This window comes from Drosophila willistoni (genome assembly GCF_018902025.1).
Source record: "Drosophila willistoni isolate 14030-0811.24 chromosome 2R unlocalized genomic scaffold, UCI_dwil_1.1 Seg167, whole genome shotgun sequence".
Classification (NCBI taxonomy): domain Eukaryota; kingdom Metazoa; phylum Arthropoda; class Insecta; order Diptera; family Drosophilidae; genus Drosophila; species Drosophila willistoni.
In genome coordinates, this window is record NW_025814050.1 from 11,673,307 (window position 1) to 11,690,647 (window position 17,341).

At 34.9% G+C, this 17,341-nt stretch overlaps 2 protein-coding genes and 1 long non-coding RNA gene across 3 annotated transcripts in view; all 3 read right to left on the reverse strand.

The window, feature by feature from the left end:
• The window catches only part of LOC6642286 (neuronal acetylcholine receptor subunit alpha-7), a 40,380-nt gene extending 24,483 nt beyond the window's left edge, over positions 1-15,897 (reverse strand). Inside the window, exons 1-2 of the mRNA XM_002064724.4 lie at positions 15,225-15,897; positions 4,786-4,925 (exon numbers count right to left, since the gene is read on the reverse strand). Of these exons, the coding sequence (XP_002064760.2) occupies positions 4,786-4,925; positions 15,225-15,660 (576 nt within the window). The 5' untranslated portion in view covers positions 15,661-15,897. The remainder of the gene's footprint in view (positions 1-4,785; positions 4,926-15,224) is intronic.
• On the reverse strand, positions 3,766-4,341 carry LOC111518586. Its single transcript, XR_002724005.2, has 2 exons — positions 4,144-4,341; positions 3,766-4,082 (listed from the first exon to the last, which is right to left on the reverse strand). It is a non-coding gene; the product is annotated as an uncharacterized LOC111518586 (long non-coding RNA).
• On the reverse strand, positions 15,669-16,372 carry LOC124460156 (protein kinase 4). The gene is made up of 2 exons (XM_047010439.1): positions 15,879-16,372; positions 15,669-15,694 (listed from the first exon to the last, which is right to left on the reverse strand). Exons 1-2 carry the CDS (start codon positions 16,183-16,185, stop codon positions 15,669-15,671), a joined length of 333 nt encoding a protein of 110 aa, XP_046866395.1. The 5' UTR covers positions 16,186-16,372.
• Positions 16,373-17,341: the final 969 nt, after the last annotated feature.

Genomic DNA, 17,341 nt, shown 5'->3' on the forward strand with positions numbered 1-17,341 from the left:
GGCCATGCCTTTTTAACCCCACCAATTTGAAAATAAAAGAAAAAATATGCAAATGCCAGAACCAGAGCTACGAACAAGCACCAAAGCCAGAGTCAGACTCAGACCCAGACCCAGACCGAATCGTAGCCAGAGTCAGTGCCAGAGCCAGTGACAGCTAGCTTGCTGCGAGTGCAGTTAACAGTTAAAATATTGCCAGTGTCAAATGCTTCAATATCCCAGAGGACAACTAATGGCATTGGGCGACCTGGAAACAAACTGTAAACAAAAAAAAAAGAATCCCCATAAAAAAATAAGTGAGAAGTAAGAAAATGAAGGAGAATTACCCAAGGAATTGCAAGTGTAACATAAATAAATATTTTTGCTTGCCAAATAATGCACCAAGTTTTTTTTTTCTCAACTGCAATTCGTATAAGTTATGTCCGTTGTAAATAAAGAAATTTTCTCGCTTAGTTTAAGCTTAAATGCATCTTGAAGGAACCAATGAAAGACAATTTCTAGCTATCCCATTTGAGGTATTTCACTTGGTCAGATTTACTCTTTAATTTCATAAATTATGTAAAAATTATTGTAGTTTTATCAAGAACCTTAAATTTAATGATTAACAAAGTCCTAAAATTCCACTTCAAAAGCGTTTTGTTTTGTTCAATATCAAACAGTAGAACTAAAATGCCCAAATAATTATATAATTTTGTCGCGATTAGGTTAAAAATCTTTTCAAAAATTAATTTTTAGTAAACAAGAAAAAAAAAAAAACGAAATATATACAGAAAATATTTGTTTTGTGTATATAATTATAAATATTATTATAATCAAGGATGTGTATTTATTTCTGCAATCATTTTAATTAATTTTTTGGTTTCAACTGCAGTAAATTATGCTTACAAACGGCATGCATAAATTTATCATGACCAACTTTTGTGTTTTCATAAAAAGTTGCCAAAACACACAGAGTTGGGGAGCGGGTAGAGGGAAAGGTCCTGCGAGGCATTAACAACATTTGATTACTGCAATGAATTCCACAAATACCAGACTTGAAATGAATTTCGCAATGAAATTCCCTAAACATCTACTAAATACGCGACATAATTTCATTCAATAAAAAGTTGAACCAAAAGCGTCTGCTCCTGACACTTTTGTCCTCCTGCTCCTGCGACAACCTCGACGAGGCATGCATAAAACCACGCCACGCCATGCCATGCCATGCCACTCCACCTCGACACCATACATACATAGTTCCAGTTGCTGGGACAACCGGGGAATGACCTGATTTTGGTTTTTATGATACTGTTCCCAGCAGTAATTGGCGCGGCGACTGCCGCCGTTTCAGTCGCTTTGCTGTGTGCTGCGTTTCAAGTGTGCTGTATGCTGCAGTTTTTACTGCCAGCAGCAGCAGCACCAGCAACATCATCAAAACCAGCACCACCAGCAACAAAGGCAACAACGCATTGTGCCCATTTGTACAATTCCAACTTCATTTGTGCAACGGGAACGGCAACAACAACTCACACTTCATTGGTCTCGCTATGCCTTTTAGTGCAAGGTGTGAACAAGAATATATATATATATATGTATGGAATATACGTGGGCAACATTTTATTTATTCATTTTATTTGCATGCCATATGAGTGTGCGTTCGTGTGTGTGCGTGTGTGAGTGAGTGTTTGTGAGTGTTGTGAATACTTTTACTGCTGTTCCTTCGTGGCGTTTTGCAGCTTTTATTCTTGTTGTGACTTTTAACGCGGCACACACACCGCCACACACACATTCACACATACACAGTTTTCTAGCTACTGAAATCGAGTTAAATTTCCCTTTATGCAGAAAATTCAGGGATGCATATAAAGTTTAAGTACACAGAAGGGTCTAAAAACAATTTAATTATATTATAAAAGTATTTCGAGGACCTATGCAACAATTTATGAATGCATTTCAGTACAATTTATTTAAATAACTAAATTATTATAAGCAACCTCTACTATAAGTAGAATCTTAAAAGTTCGTCAAACATTTTCGGTAAGGAAATCTTTATCTGAAAATTATTTTAGTATGATTTTTTAACTAAAATGTCAACTCTGCTAACAAAGGATTTCTTGTTGTTGCGGACATTTCTTAAAATTTTTTTCCATATCTATTATTTCCATAAAAAAATCTTTTTTTCTAAACTATAGAAAGGACTTTAATAATTATTATAATACTTTAATAAAATATAAATCAATAAAATCGAAGCAATGTAAGGTAAATTAATAAAAGTGCGAATAAAAGAGTACGACAAATTCTCTATTCTCAGTTCTTTGTAAAATATATTAAAGAGAAAAAAAGAAACACTGGCAATTAGAGATGAAAGATTTAAGTCGTTAATATTAAAAGAATAATAACAAGTACTTAATTGATGATTAAAGCTAAAGTAAATATTTATTTAAACTTTTTACCTTATTACCCAAACAAAAACTAGTAAGGATGATCAAATTATTCCACCCATAATTAGGGGTAGATGACAAAAATATGTTAAACAGGTGATAGAAAGATAATAGATAAATGTAAGATTGATGATAGCGTAGAAAGCATCTAATCATAATAACAAAAGACCTACAGTAGATCCTCACACAACCAAACTCATCACAGTTCAACATTTTCATAAGATCCACACATGAGTATAAACATATTAGTATATATCTTCTACGACAATAGAAAAGCTAAGACCTATATCACAGATAGATAGAAGATAAACGTAAAACTATACAAAGTGGCTTTATTTAAATCATTTGTTAGAAGTCTAATGTTAAAATAATAGATCTCAATTGAACCCATTTTAAAGTTTTGTAATTATAAATTAATCTAACTAGATGTTTAGAATGTTTTGTATTTAGAATGACTATTAACCTCAAAGTATATAGAATTTTAAGCCGTTTTAGAATCCAAATTGAAATGATCAATGTTTTGCCAGCCCTGAAAATGAGTATTCCGAATGATTTTGTCTTAGGCTGGGCCACTCCCCTTTTTTTGAAATTCAACGCCGTTTGCTTGCCATCTGGTTTTTGCTATTTTTGCCTTTTCATTCAGCACCTAGATATGTGTTTGTGTGTATGTGTGAGTATTACACTATGTGTGAGTCTTTTGTTTGTGCGCTCCATTTTGCTGAATCCCCAACTTTTTGCACTCCGGACTCCTGGCATAGGCAAACAAACAACTCACTCACTCACACGCTTACATGGACATACACGCACACACCCACACACCCATACAAAGGCAAATCTAATATGAATTGAGGTTGTCTCAACTAACAAAAGCAAACGCCACCCGCGTCAACTTTTCCCTTTTTTTCTCGTTACTTTTTTTCCTTGTTTTTTATTCCTTTTTTTGCCATACAGTTGCCAACCTTTTTCTTCTTGTTCTCCTTTCACTCTCTGTAGTTGCCCTCTACGCAACTGATGAATGCAATTTGCCCCCGAATCCTCATGCCGTGTTTGCCCCACCAAAGGTGAAAATGAGTCAAAGACTGTACATGCCACATGACGTTGCATGTAATTTGCTGTCAGAATGTGTGTCTGTGTCTGTGTGTGTGTATTTCTGAATTCTGGATAGAAGGAAGTGCAACACGCCATTCAAGGAACAGACAGGACACTCCATATGTGTGTGTGTGTGTGGCAAATAATTAAAATTTCACTTTCTTGGCAATTCACTTCTTTTTTTTTCAACCCAGTCAGAAATTGTGTCATCAGGTAGTTGGTTCGTTGATTTCAGTTTCAGAAAGTGAAAAATGAATGCCTTGAATAAAGCTTTTCTTCTTTAGCTAGACGAAAAGTGCGAATATATTACAGGACAGTTGTTTCCAGATAATAAAATAGAAAGTAAGTGGCCATCACAATGACAATGGGCCAAAATAGAGAGATTAGGAATCGGCACACAGCGGCAATTACATAAAATGTGATAAAAAGTAATATCACATAGGCAATCAGTGTTCCCATATCCGTCGGTATCGTCAAATTCTTTATCAAATACTCAAAAATGGTATGGACATATGAGGTTTTGCGCCAGTCCTCTGATCTACCGCAAGATCCTTTGTTGGTATCCATACTTGGGAGCTTCAGATTTAGTTTAGTATAAATGATTTTTATTTAGAAAACATAGCCAATTCAAAATTACCTGTATAGAACTTATATGGGATACAGAAATGCCTTCGCCTACAAGAATTCCAAATATATTTAGAAAACAATTTTTTCTTCGACTTGAACTTCTTAGTTTTGAAATTGATGAATATTCTCGCTTCGCCTACTCGAATTTTCTTTTAAATTTTTTCAAGAAATTTTAAGTTTTTAAATAGATTATTGAGAGGTTTCTAAAATTTGCTAAAAGTTATCTTAAAGTGGTCTAAACAAATAGAAGTGTCTTTAATACTTTCAATGATTAGAATTAATATTTTTTTAGATTTTTATTATTTGTGTTTTGTCGATTCTTCTTTGAATTTCATTAAAACCTTTGACCCTATGTCCAAAATAAAAACAATTTCAATTATTTGTTTAACTTATTTTCTTTTGATAAATAAAATAAATTATGAAATAAAGATACAAAAATTATATTAATCAGCATTTATATGGAACTTGATTTTCAATTTAATCAATATTTGACAGCAAATGACAAATTTATTATCCGCCCATGGGCGACTTATAAATTTAAGGATTGATTTATGTTAGTTTTGCTGTTCAATTATGAAATTGCTCAAAGTAGCTTAAAAGATTAATAACCCAATAATGTGTCTTGGAAAGTGAATTAGATTTTCGTACTTACCACATCGATAATTTGCATTAAAGTTAAACCAAAGCTTAATTGTAACGGGTCCGATTCATTGAGAACAGGACGTTCTAGTGTATTATAAGGATCCAATAGATCATGTAACAGTCTCTTTTCATGATATCCTGCTAGGCAAACTGCAAGAAAAAGCAAATTGAGAGATGAGAATAAAACAATGAATGAATGCAAGAAAGTAAGAAAGCAAAAAAAGAAGGCGAATTACTTAGTTTCTGGTTCCGTAAATCAACATCAATAATTCGAGCAAATGGCTTCAAGGTGGGGAGACAAAGAGTCAGAGAAAGAAAGAGAAAAGGCACTGCAAATTTATTGATATGCAAAAGTTTACGAGTTTTTGGTTTTTAGCTTGACTTGGATTTGTCCTAGTCTTGGTCTTGGTCTTGGTCTTGGTTCTTGGTTCAGGTCTTGCTGCTGGTTTATCCGACATGCATGCATGCGGGCTTCGCTGACTTGGAAAGGCTACAAACAGACAAACCAAGGCAATAGAAGGATGAAAACTTTTCCGTTTGCTCATTTCTTGTTCTTCACACACTTGGGTTTGCTCTTTATTGTTAACCCAACAAAAGGAACAAACTTTTATTGAGCTGCACAAAAGTTTTTCCACATACAAATTTTCTTGCTACGTTTCTCAATTTTTTTTTATATATTTTTTGCTTTTTCCTCTCGTTTTTCTTTTCTTGCCAAACGGCGATAATAGATTGGCTCACGCACATATCCCGTAGCATGGCATAGAGAGACCGAAAGACATATTCGAATCGTTATCAGAGAATTATTTATGCATGCATATGGGCGAACCCCCACAAAAAGATATCCAACAAGAACAAACCAGAAAAAGAATATAGTAGAAAAATAAAAGAAATATGAAAAAAACTATTGAGAATAAAGCAAAAACTTTACTCGCTCTTTGCGCTTTCAAATTTGATAATTTCTTAAGAGACCCTTTCCCCCTTCCGTTTCTCCATTCAGCTGGGTTTTTCTTTTTCTGTTTTTTTCTCTATTTCTGTGAACAATGGAACAAAAATACTCGACACTAAGTAGCTGTAAGTGAAAGATTTATAGAGTTGAGCGATTGAAAATTCAATTGATGTAAAGGAAAGTGCTTGTGTCTGTGTGTGTGTGTGTCTTTCGAAGAAGAACCAACAAGGACGAAGGATAATCTACGGCGCAAAATGAATTCATTTTTAATGATTGCCACTTGTGGAACAGGAAGCTAGTTTTTATGTTGCAGATTATAAGGCATCATAATTGCTTTTCCCGATTATTCTCTACTTGCCAACTATTTATATACATAGTTGAAGTTAAACAGAAACTGATTATTACCATCAAATGAATACAGTCTAAAACATATAAAAATCTTATTAATCTTCGTTATTATTATTTCTGAAGAAGCAAAAACTTCAACTTTGATAACAAATTTACGATTTAAAAAACCAATTTCTTTTAATTGGTAAAGAATATTTCCACTTTCCAATTTTTTGAGTTGCTTAGTCATTATTATATTACACACAAACGTCTACGATGTTTGACTTATTTTCTTATTAAATATTTCAACTTTCCCCTTTTTTGAAATTGTTATTTTAAAACATAAATTAAAGTAAAAAGACTTTATTAATTGCACGTAATATAAACGTTTAAGCCCAGAGCTAGAATTTATATGCAACTATGTAAAAAGTTGAGTGCTTTAACATATTGTTCATCAAAACATAAGCCCAAAAGATTTGCATACAAAATGATCAAATCTAAATATTATGCACATGAATTTTTTAGTTTTAGTTTGCCTTAATTTTTTGCTGTTTTTCTTGGCTGTTATTCTCCTGTTTTTTGCTCTTTTTTCTACTTGGCATACCCTTAATTCAAGAAGTATGAAAGGTGGTTGAGGTAAATTTAAATATACATAAAAATTTTTGATTAAGTTTCCGTTGCAACAATGAATGAATTAATTATCAAAAGTCGAGGAAGCGTAAATTAAATTTTTAATTATTTTGTAATTCCTCTATCTATTAAATTACTTTTATCTTTTAACAGCTAACTACATGCACTTGAAAAAAGGCAATAGAAGCCAGGTAATACGAGTATCGATAGGAATTCGGTAACAACTGATTATTCAACTCGCAAGAGTGAAAATCAGTGAAGTTGGTAAACAACAAACTAAAGCAATACCAAAACTATTTAAGCAATTGAATGACCAAATATGTTTCAAATATGTAAAGAAAATTCCATAGAGCCAAAGTAGACACTTTTTAAGGGTACCCTAAGTGCGACTTAACATAACACTTTTATTTACTTTTTTCCTGCATATTTCATAAGCTTTTCACGCTTTCCTTTCCTTGTTCATTTAATACTAAAAAAAAAAGAAAAAATATAAAAAAATTCTTAAACAAAATGACGACACGCCTAAAGGCAAGAAGCATAAAAAAAAGGCTGAGAAGAGAATGCAACTAACGAGCACATGCTAACAATGGGCAGCGGGTTGGTGGAGAAGCGGCCCAAAAGGGGGCGTGACAACTAACTAGGCCTTTAAGGCAAAGCATTGACACCAACGAAAAGCCAGTACAAAGCAACAGGAGAGTGGCAAAAGCAAACACAGCAAACGGAGAGGGTTAAAGAGGCAAAGAGAAACAGGGCCAACGTCTGATGAAGTGTCAAAATGAATGTGATAATAAAACAAATATAAGAGAATGAGAGTAAAAGAAATGAAAGGGTTGAGTGAGCGAAGAGTATATACATATATATACTTATATATAGTGCGGCAGAGTCATTGTACACTGGACACAAAGACAACTTTTGGCCGCTTGTCAACGTGAGACGATGACTTTTGTCTACATTTTATTTATTATTCTTCTTGCTGTTGAAATCAGTTAAATTTAAAGCAATTACTTTTTCCACAGATATTTTTTGACTTTTTTTTTGGCCGACGATGACTTCTTAATGATAGACATGATGAAGGGCTCATTCGATGGACATGTCAAGAGCCATTAACTTTCCATTTTTGTGGGCTCATCTTTTGACAGGCTGGCAGACAACATATGCTGCGGCCATTTTGAAATGCCTTTTCAATGGCTGCACTTTTCTGTTTTTCTTTTTTGTCCGTTTCCGCTTTCCGTCTGAATATTCTTTGGTTTCTGTTGTTTCGTTGTTTCTTACTTTTTGGTTGTTTGGCGGCAGGCCGCATAAAATTGCAATTTTATTGCACTGAAGCATGAAAAAGTAATTGCTATTTCACAAAGCGAGCGAAGGCAGCAAAGGCAATGGCCAACAGCAGCTAAATGGGTGCAAAAAATGAGCGGCAACAGCTGCAGAATAGGCCAGGATAGAACCGTAGAACCACAAAAGCACGAGGAGCCAATTTAATGTGCAAAAATAAAAACGTTGAAAGAATACCACAACGGACAACAAAACCAAAATGGTACGAAAAATGCAGGCAGTCAGCCTGTAGAAGACAGCGGCAAATTGGCCAATACTTCCTCTAAGCTTACTGCAAAAATAAAAGATATGAAAAACTCTCTCTTCTCCGTTCGATACAGAAGGCAATAGGCGGAAAATGTAAACACACTGAACTATTTTTGTTTTGAACTTAACTGAACCTTGCCAATGCTCTTTGATAAAAGTTTACATGCATTCCATGTTAGATGCTACTTAACGTTATTTGTTGGGTAAACATTTTGTTGCGATGACCGATAAAACCGACTAACTGTAAGCATTATATAGACAAAAGTTAATTTCGATTATTCACGCTATACCACGTCATGTACTTACATACATACATACATGATAAATATTTATAACAGCTTTGGGTAGCCAAGGAAATAACAAAGCAAGAGTGAGCACAAAGCGATGATTTTTATTTCAATTTAATTTATTATAATTTTTAATTTAACTCTCGAGCCTTAAAACGAACGCTTTAGCTTATTAGATAAGAATAGTAATAATTGGAATTGGAATAAGCTATAATAACAGAGCTTATAGCCTTTGGGATTTTGGATCTGCAATGCGACGTATCTTTGCAGATGTTGTCAATGTCTCGGGTGGGCTTCCAGTCAACTGGGCAGGTGGCAACATCGGCAGAGCGACGATCGACCAACTTCTATTTTAATAGTCTTTTTTAATGGAGGCTTTCTCAAACGCATGTCCATATAAAGTATTGAGTAGGCAACGGCAGTGCCCAGATTGTAGGCAAATAAAGAAACTTTAACATGACCCTAGGCTAGATTGTAGCCTACTCTATATGTAAGGAATGACGGACATCAGTGCCGTCCATTGATGGACTCGTCATTTGGATCTTCACCAAAGCGTTCACTAACGTTCAAATGCATAAATTCTTGAAGATTTCCTCTGTAAAATATTTGGTTTTACCATAAGGCAATGTGCAATTACCAGTTGGATACTCCTCGGGTACAGGAAGTGACCTCGGGCACTGTAAACGGCTGCACTGGAACTGTAGACTAATATGATTACATTGTCGAGCAGGACGTTTGTTCCAGTCATGTGAGTGTAAACTCTTTCATCTGCGACTATGGTTTAAAGATTCGTTATGGATGGCTATGGACTCAAAGGGAAGTCCAATTGTTCATCATTTCTATATGAACATATGTTCGACCTTAAGACTAGTTGAGAATTTAATACAAAATGAGGGGAAAAAGGATAACAAAGTTGATCTTTTCCGCATAGGGACATCAGTATATTTTATGTTATAGACTTTAACTGCAAGAGAAAGAGCTAGTCGAAGAAAAAGTATAAAAACTGAATTAGACCTGCATAATTATGCATTCATTCTTTTAAGCACTAACCTAATCAATAGACGATAGACATAAAACATTGAATATTATTCCTCTTTCGTCCTTCATAATTAACTATTTTAACCATTTTTATCTTTTTCGATTCCTATTAAGTGCACAATTTATAGACACTAATAAAGACAGCATAAAAAATGAAAAAATGAAACTAACAAAAAGGTGAAATGTCTCCATTTACTTTTACCATTTATGTAGGTACACCATTTTGCGCACGAACTCCAAGCAAACTTCTTTTTCTAACCCGAATATCCATTTATAGATACATTTTCCAACAAAAAAAAGTAGCCACCATTTTGAGCTGTGCTTGTGTCGCCTTAATATTAAATATTGAAGAAGAAATGAAAACTGACGCGGCTCGGAACCACTTAAGCTTCCAAAACCGATACAAAAGAGTGGAAAGGGGACTGAAGGGGAATGTCTACGTGCTCTGCCTCTCTCCGCTCTGTCCCCTCTCAATTTGTCTCTATCGCTACACAGCTTTATGTGCCACACCTGCTAATGGTTGCAGGGGCAAACGAAGAGCTATGCTGGCTGAGGGGAGAGTTTTAATAGCGCCAAGGTGACGCTTAACCATTCAAAGCTTAATTTATGCAATAAAAATTCCAACAGCTAACCGAAAAAAAAAAAGTGATGGAAAAAAAATACGAAAGGGGAAGCGAAAACAAGAAAGGGGTTGCCCCTAATTGGATAAGGCTTTTGGGTGGGCTAGGGCAAAGATTTAATTGCTTATGACTTACTTTTTTTTGTCTAAGTCCTTTTTCTTTTCTCTTCTTTGTTTTTTTTTTTCGTTTCAGTTGTTTGTAAGAGTAACCTGAGATGAGTTGGGCAGATGGAAAAAATGAGGAGGCTTCAAAATGGTTACAAATCGATAGACAGAATGGTTGTGGAATGGACAGAAGGATGAATGGATGGATAGACGAACGGAGTTGGGTCGGAGGTAGGGGCAAGTCTGTTAGACCCATCAATCAAATGCCTGTGTCCACTATTGAAAATTATGAATGCTATCATATTTGATGATTGATTTTAGTTCAGACAACATTTCATTGTTATGTGTGAGGGAAGATTGAGAGATTGAAGGTTTGGGAAGTGTTTTGAGAGACAGCCAGAAGAGAGAAAGTAAGACTAAAGGAAGGCATGGAAGGGATTATGTGCCTGTGTGTGTGTGTAGTATGTTTGAACTAGCTGACGCCTGAGCCCATCGACATAATCATCATCTGATGCAAATGGCAGGCATGACATTGTGTTTTTCTTTCTTGTGTAACCCTTTAGCTAATGATGGAAAAGGAACTTGTGACATTTATGGTAGACGAATGGAAAATGGTCCTGAAAACGAGAGTGGGCAAGACTCTCAAGATGCTTTAACATATGCGCAGCGAAATGTTGACATTATAAGCAAATGTGGGCGTATAATGGATAACATGGAGCTGGAGTGGTACATTTTACAAAACTTTCAACAATTTGCCAACCAAATAAAGTTCATTTAGCTGGAAAAGCAGAATTTTCTACGAGTATTACTAGGAAAGCTGCAAAAAAAAAAATGAAACTTGTTCATTTTTAAAGACTTGAGATTCTGTGGGCTGTATTATTTAAATTTTCTTTTCTAAAATTATAACAATGCATAACATTTATAGATGAAAAAAGCATTTGCAGTCTTTAGGCTTCAAATAAAATACTAGAAACAAAAGAAATATATTCAGTATTCCATTGTGAACAACAGAAAATCAAAAACTCTGTTTTAAATTGGTTTAATTATTTTTGGTTTAAAGGTGCTTTGACTGATTACTTTTAACATATGTTGAGAATTATAAGTGTATAGTCCAAAATAATGTAAGAAAGTGACAGCGTTTGGCTTTATAATCAAAAAAGAAAATCGACTTAGTCGCATTATAATATTTTCTCTACTGGCATGGGCAGGCCTGTCAAAATGTTTAAAAAGTCTTGAAGCATGCCAAAAGCCTTTCCGTAGCAATAAATGTCATAAAGAATACATAAAGAGGATGACAGAGATACTGAGGCAGAGAGAGAAAAAGAGGGAGCATAAGAGAGAAGTGAAGGAGTAGAAGAATCGGGCACTTAAATGGCCAACGGGGCGTATGAGCGATGTCATAGAGCAAAATGTATGTACACAACACACTCACATATGCAGCTGGTGTAAGCGACGTTGACGTTGTGCAAAGTTTAAATCTGATTAGCGTCTTGCCAGCTGAAAGGGGGAGGTAAAGAGGAGGGAAGGGCATAACCAACCAAGACCAACGACCAGGACCAAGACAAAGAGGAAGGCCGAGGAAGTAGGCGAGGCAGAAGCAGGAGTTGTTGCCATAGCGGAAACGGAAGTGCTGCCATAAAATCATAAACATGCACACGCATATGGACAGCAGAATTGTTGTTGTTGTTGTTATTATTGCTGTTGTTGCTGTTGCTGGCATTGCATGAAACATGAACTCAAAAGCCAAAGCGACAGACAGCTCAAGAAGAACAAGAAGAAGAAAATATGTTACTACCGACTTACAGCAGCAGAGACAAAGATAATGTTAAACATGAACTGAATCGACAAAAACACACACATCACATGTACATTTTCCGCGATAAAATTCAACAGCAAACAATTTGAAATAATTTAAATAATTGATGCCTTTTAGAAAGTAAAATGTATAAAAATTCTATTTAATGCGCTTATTCATTATATTTTGCACCACTGTTCGTTGTCTAAGTTTTGTAATGTTGCTTAGCTCCTGGCACGCAAACAACCACATGGCATGGCCCAACGACTTATGTAAAAAAAAAGAAACAGAAACGGGATATGTGTAGAACAAAAAAAGCAACAGCAAAAGAAGTTACATTGGCAACAATTTCAAACGCACGTTCTGCCTTCTGCCAACTCCTCCGACCATTACATGAGTTCCCTTATACATACGTAGATGTAGGCAGCCATTAATAACCTCAATATGTGTAAGTGGCAGGACTTTAACCTCCAGCCTCTACCCTTCAGCAGGTGCGCTTCACCTACTGGTTCTTCTGCTCCATCTCCTTCCCTCCGTCCATTTTCTTTTTCCCCAACTTCCAACTTTTTCACTAATGGCATGCGCCAGGCAGAAGCTTGACACTGACTGGAGAGCCTGGGCTTGGTTTTTCACTCGAAATATTGTTGCCGTGACAAAGAATTTTTAAGCTGGCCAAAATGAGAAATAAAATAATAAAAGGGGGCAAAGCGTGGGAAAAGATTTTTCAAACTTATGTATGTACACATACAGCAACCCAAAAATGGGAGGTAAAATAAAATAGAACATGAAGCTGAGAAAATAGTTTCTCTCTCTCTTTCTGGGAAAAAATGCCATGCTGGCAAAAAAATTGTTCACTAAAAATATTTACGCTCAAGAAATTGTTAAACAAACCAACATGTCACGCGTTGGCTTTGATTATTTTATACAACATTTTATGTCACAAAATTTTTACTTAAATCGGCAGCAACACATTGAGTGAAACTTTAATTTAGTTTGCAGAAAATGCATTGGAAATTCTTTTTTGGAGTCTGCCATAAAATATGTTTATTAAGCCAATTTAGTTGAGATTTAATAAGTGATAAATGTCTCTACTGTTTATTGGCTACTATTGTTATGGAGAGTTTTACTGGCCCATCAGACGACAAATGGTCGATAATTGGTGTCACTCGACAATTTCGTGCGAGTTGATTTGTTGACTGTTTTTTTTATTTTTATTGTTTCTAAACAAATAATTCATCTTGATGCGTTTATTGATCACTCCAGTTTAGTGAGTAACAAGACCATGAGCGAGGAAGAGTAACAAGCTTATCCGACTGACCTCAGTCGTCGCGAACTAAAAACCGTTGTCTAAATCTTAAACTAACTGCAGATATATGAATATATTATTGTTTAACTAAACATTATAATATTTATATTAGACGCAACTACTGCAACTACTTTAACAAATGTATATGGGGCAATTTCATAAATAAACTAGCTGACAAAGTTCAGAAAAATGGAAAAGGTTAACAAATTAAATTTTCAATCCAGTATAAAACGGAGAAGTTTTCGCATTGCAAATTAACTGAGTGAGTTGTATGTTGTGCTTATTAAATTAGCTGACTTGATGAAATTAACCGATATTAATATTTTCTAAAGTGGTTATCTTTAGACAGTTCATAATTAAAGCCTTATATGATGCTCTAGTCTAAGAAGGGATCAATTTTACTTTTCATTAACCATTTGCTATCAAAATAGATATTGATATCAATAGAAACAATTCATTGAATGAAGCATATTTTTGCATATTTTTGCTATCTACTATCAACATCTCTGTTTCTAGAGGTGAGATAAAGCAATTTGTTCTTCAAGTAAAAATCTGATAAATATTTAGACCAATTTTTAATAGAACCTTGTCCATAAATTTTTAGATGATCAATTGGTTTTAAGTTTTAAGGGTTTTGAAATTTTTTAATTAATACAACTATCAGCAATAAATAGTTCTGAATCTCTTAAAAATAAAGAGATTTTATGTTCTTAGCTTAATATTTTTTAAGATCAACTTTCATATTTGGAATGATATCAAAACCGTGAAATGAATGAACTTTGCCCCCCAATGTATGCAATGGGCATATTTCTTGAATCATTTAAAGAAAAAAATAAAGAAAATATTGGAATGGATAAAAAATATTCAATAAAGGTTGAATTCCAATTTTTAAGCTAAGCGTTACGTAATAAATTAATTGAAAACTTGTTCAGAATTTAGCATACTTCGAGGGGCAAAGTTTCCACACATCACAGCCCTAGATTATAATTTTGAATGCAAAAACGTATGCTTTTAAGGTATTGAATAACACTTAAAGTCTTCAAAATCTATTTATGAATAAAGGACACTAATCAATTTATAGATTTGCAATAATTTTGTGACTCTTTTGGTAGTGAATCTCTTAAGTGCTTGGACAAACAGAATAGAAAAAGACATTTCATTTTTTTTTTTATTTATTCTTTTTAGTCGTTTTGCATGTCAAAGGATTTTTGTTGCTTTGAGAAGTTTATTTTTTAAGATGTCTGAAAGCAATTCATTGAGTTCTCAAAGAGGGGTCTTAAAACGACAAGTAGTTTTTTCTTGCAACTCAAAGCCTCTCTTTTTGAGTGTGTGTGTGTGTGTGTGTGTATGCTGGCGGTTACCCACACCAAGCTAGCTTGAACCCCAACAACAATAACAAGATCTAAAATGTACAAGAAAGAAAAACCAACAACAAAGGGGAGAACAGAAGAAGAACAGAAAGAAGAAAAAAAACAGCCTTAGGTGCAGACGCTTTTCAAGTGGCATAGACAGGGTCCTGAGATTGCTGGCTGCTTCACTTGAAGCTGTCGTAAATGTCACAACGAACAAACAACAAATGACAACGACAATAGCAACACCGACACCGACAACATAGGCCCACAAAATTTCCCCACTCATGAGTGGTTTTATGTGTCAAAGTGACAATATGTTGCTGTTGCCGCTGCTTGTGTTGTTGGTGGGTTTGGGCTTACAGATTGTTTGCATTTTGTGCAAGCAACAATTGCCAACTTGAGGGCAACAATTGTTGCAGTTTAACGTCTACGAGTGGTACTAGGAGACTAAAGTAATTGCACTTACCTTTAGCAGATAAATTCAAATATATCAATAAAAATATCCATGAGTGTTTATTAAGTCGATTAAATATGTGTGTGCTGCTGCTGTTGCTGCTGCTGGTGCTGTTGTTGTTGTTGCTGCTGCTGTTGCTGCTGTGATGACTATTACAGTTGGTGCTGGTTCTGGTTTGACAGTTGTTGCTGTTGTTGCTTTTGTTGTTCTTGTGACTAATACTGTCTCTACTCCACAGTTCGGTCAGGCAATTTGTATAGGAAATTATGGCTCTGAAGCCATATACAATACGACGAATTAGAAATTTGACTCTATGTTGCCATTGTTTGATTGACGGCAGCAACACTTGCAATAGACAATATAAGGTGGTCGGCCAAAGGTCATGCATTGTGTTGCGTTTGCTGCTGTTGATACTGCTGCTGCTGCTGTTAGTCTTGCCACATTGCATATAAGTTGTCAAAGAGCAGAGATTATTATTGTTGCTGTTGTTGCTTAAATTGCTATTGCTATATGTTGTTGCTAATGTTGTGGCTGTTGTTGTTGCTGATGTTGATCCTCCTGCTGCTGCTGTTGTTGCTGATGTGGATTTTCTTTTTCGTCGTCGACGCAATCTTTGTCGCTTGCGTGTGCACAGTCTTATAGTTGTTTGTTGTTGTTGTGTTATACTGGTTGCTGTTGTTGCTGAAATTTTTCTAATGTCTAAATGTTGTTGCTGCTGTTGCTGTTGTTGCTGCTGCTGGTTTTCATTATTGCTGGCTACATTTTGTATCACTACCGACTGAGTGTTGTTGTTGTTGTTGTTGCTGCTGTTGCTGTTATGATGTTTTTTTGTACTTAAGCTCTTTAGTTGTTGACTGCTGTTGCTGTTGCTGTTGCTGCTGCTGCTGCTGCTGTTGATGTGCCTTAATCTCACTGCCAGCCACAGCTCATCATCATCATCAACTTCACTCAGTTTCAGTTGTGCATTTTTCATAGTCTCTTTGCAAAGTTTTTTCCCTCTTCTTGCCAGCGGATATGTTTTTCTCTGCTTTTATAATAATAATAATATGTAATTATATTTTCTCTGCTGTTCTTGTTGTTGGGGATTTTTGCTTGTTCCTGCAGCAGCTTACATTGTCCTTAACATTATGAGAAAATTTCTCATTCTTGTTTTTTGTGTATGTGTTTTATTTTCTTCTTTATCAATTATGGCGAGTATATGTTTTATTGTTTGCCTTTAAAGTTTGTTGGTTTTCTTCTTCTTCTCTTTTTATCTATTTAATAATTTTTTGCTTTTACAACCCGAAGAGCGTTTTTTGTTTTGTGTGTGTGTGTTGAAATTTTTTTGTTTTATTTTGTTTCGCTTATAATAAAAGTTGTAAGCCTTGGCTTCAGTTTTTGGTAAATTATTAATTCATTGCAGTTGGTTGTTGCTGCTGCTGCTGTTGTTGTTCCGGTCTTGCTTATCTCTTTTTTGCATCTGTTCGGATTTGTTGTAAAATTTGTTGTTTCGTTTTTATCTTCCGTTTTTTTTTTTGTTTTTTTTTTTTTGGTTATTAAATATTTGTAAATTTATTTGTATTTCACAATTAAATTATTAAATTTTTGTTGCAGTATTTTTTACTTGGTTTTTTCCAGTTTTTTTTTGTTTTTGATGGCAGTGCTTTGTAGCTATGTTGCTATTGTTGTTGCTGTTGCTGTCTGTAATGATACGAGAGAAATGAGAATTAGAAATTATTCGATTTAGATTTTAGCAGCTTATTCAATTAAATTGCAATCTCGAAAATTCTAAGAGCGTCTTCTTCGGAGACTCACACAAACATCTTAACTCATCTTAGCCACAAAATGCAAAGTGCAATCGAAATGAAATTGAATAAGACTAAAATGCAAAATGCAAATGCAAATGCATGTTTGGGGGCTATGCTCCAGTCATGGGTGATGATGAGAGTTGAAAAGAGAGGGTGATTGGGTGGATGGACGAATGTGTCAGTTCAGGTTTCAAATTACTCAAAATAATTAGTTTTACTAAAACAATAAACCCTTCGGAAAATTGTGCATGCTAATCACTCGAAGGAATTTGAGCAGCTGCTGCTACCGGCTAACAAAGAGTCCTGCAGGCCTATTTAATGCCCCCGCAAAACAAAGCCTTC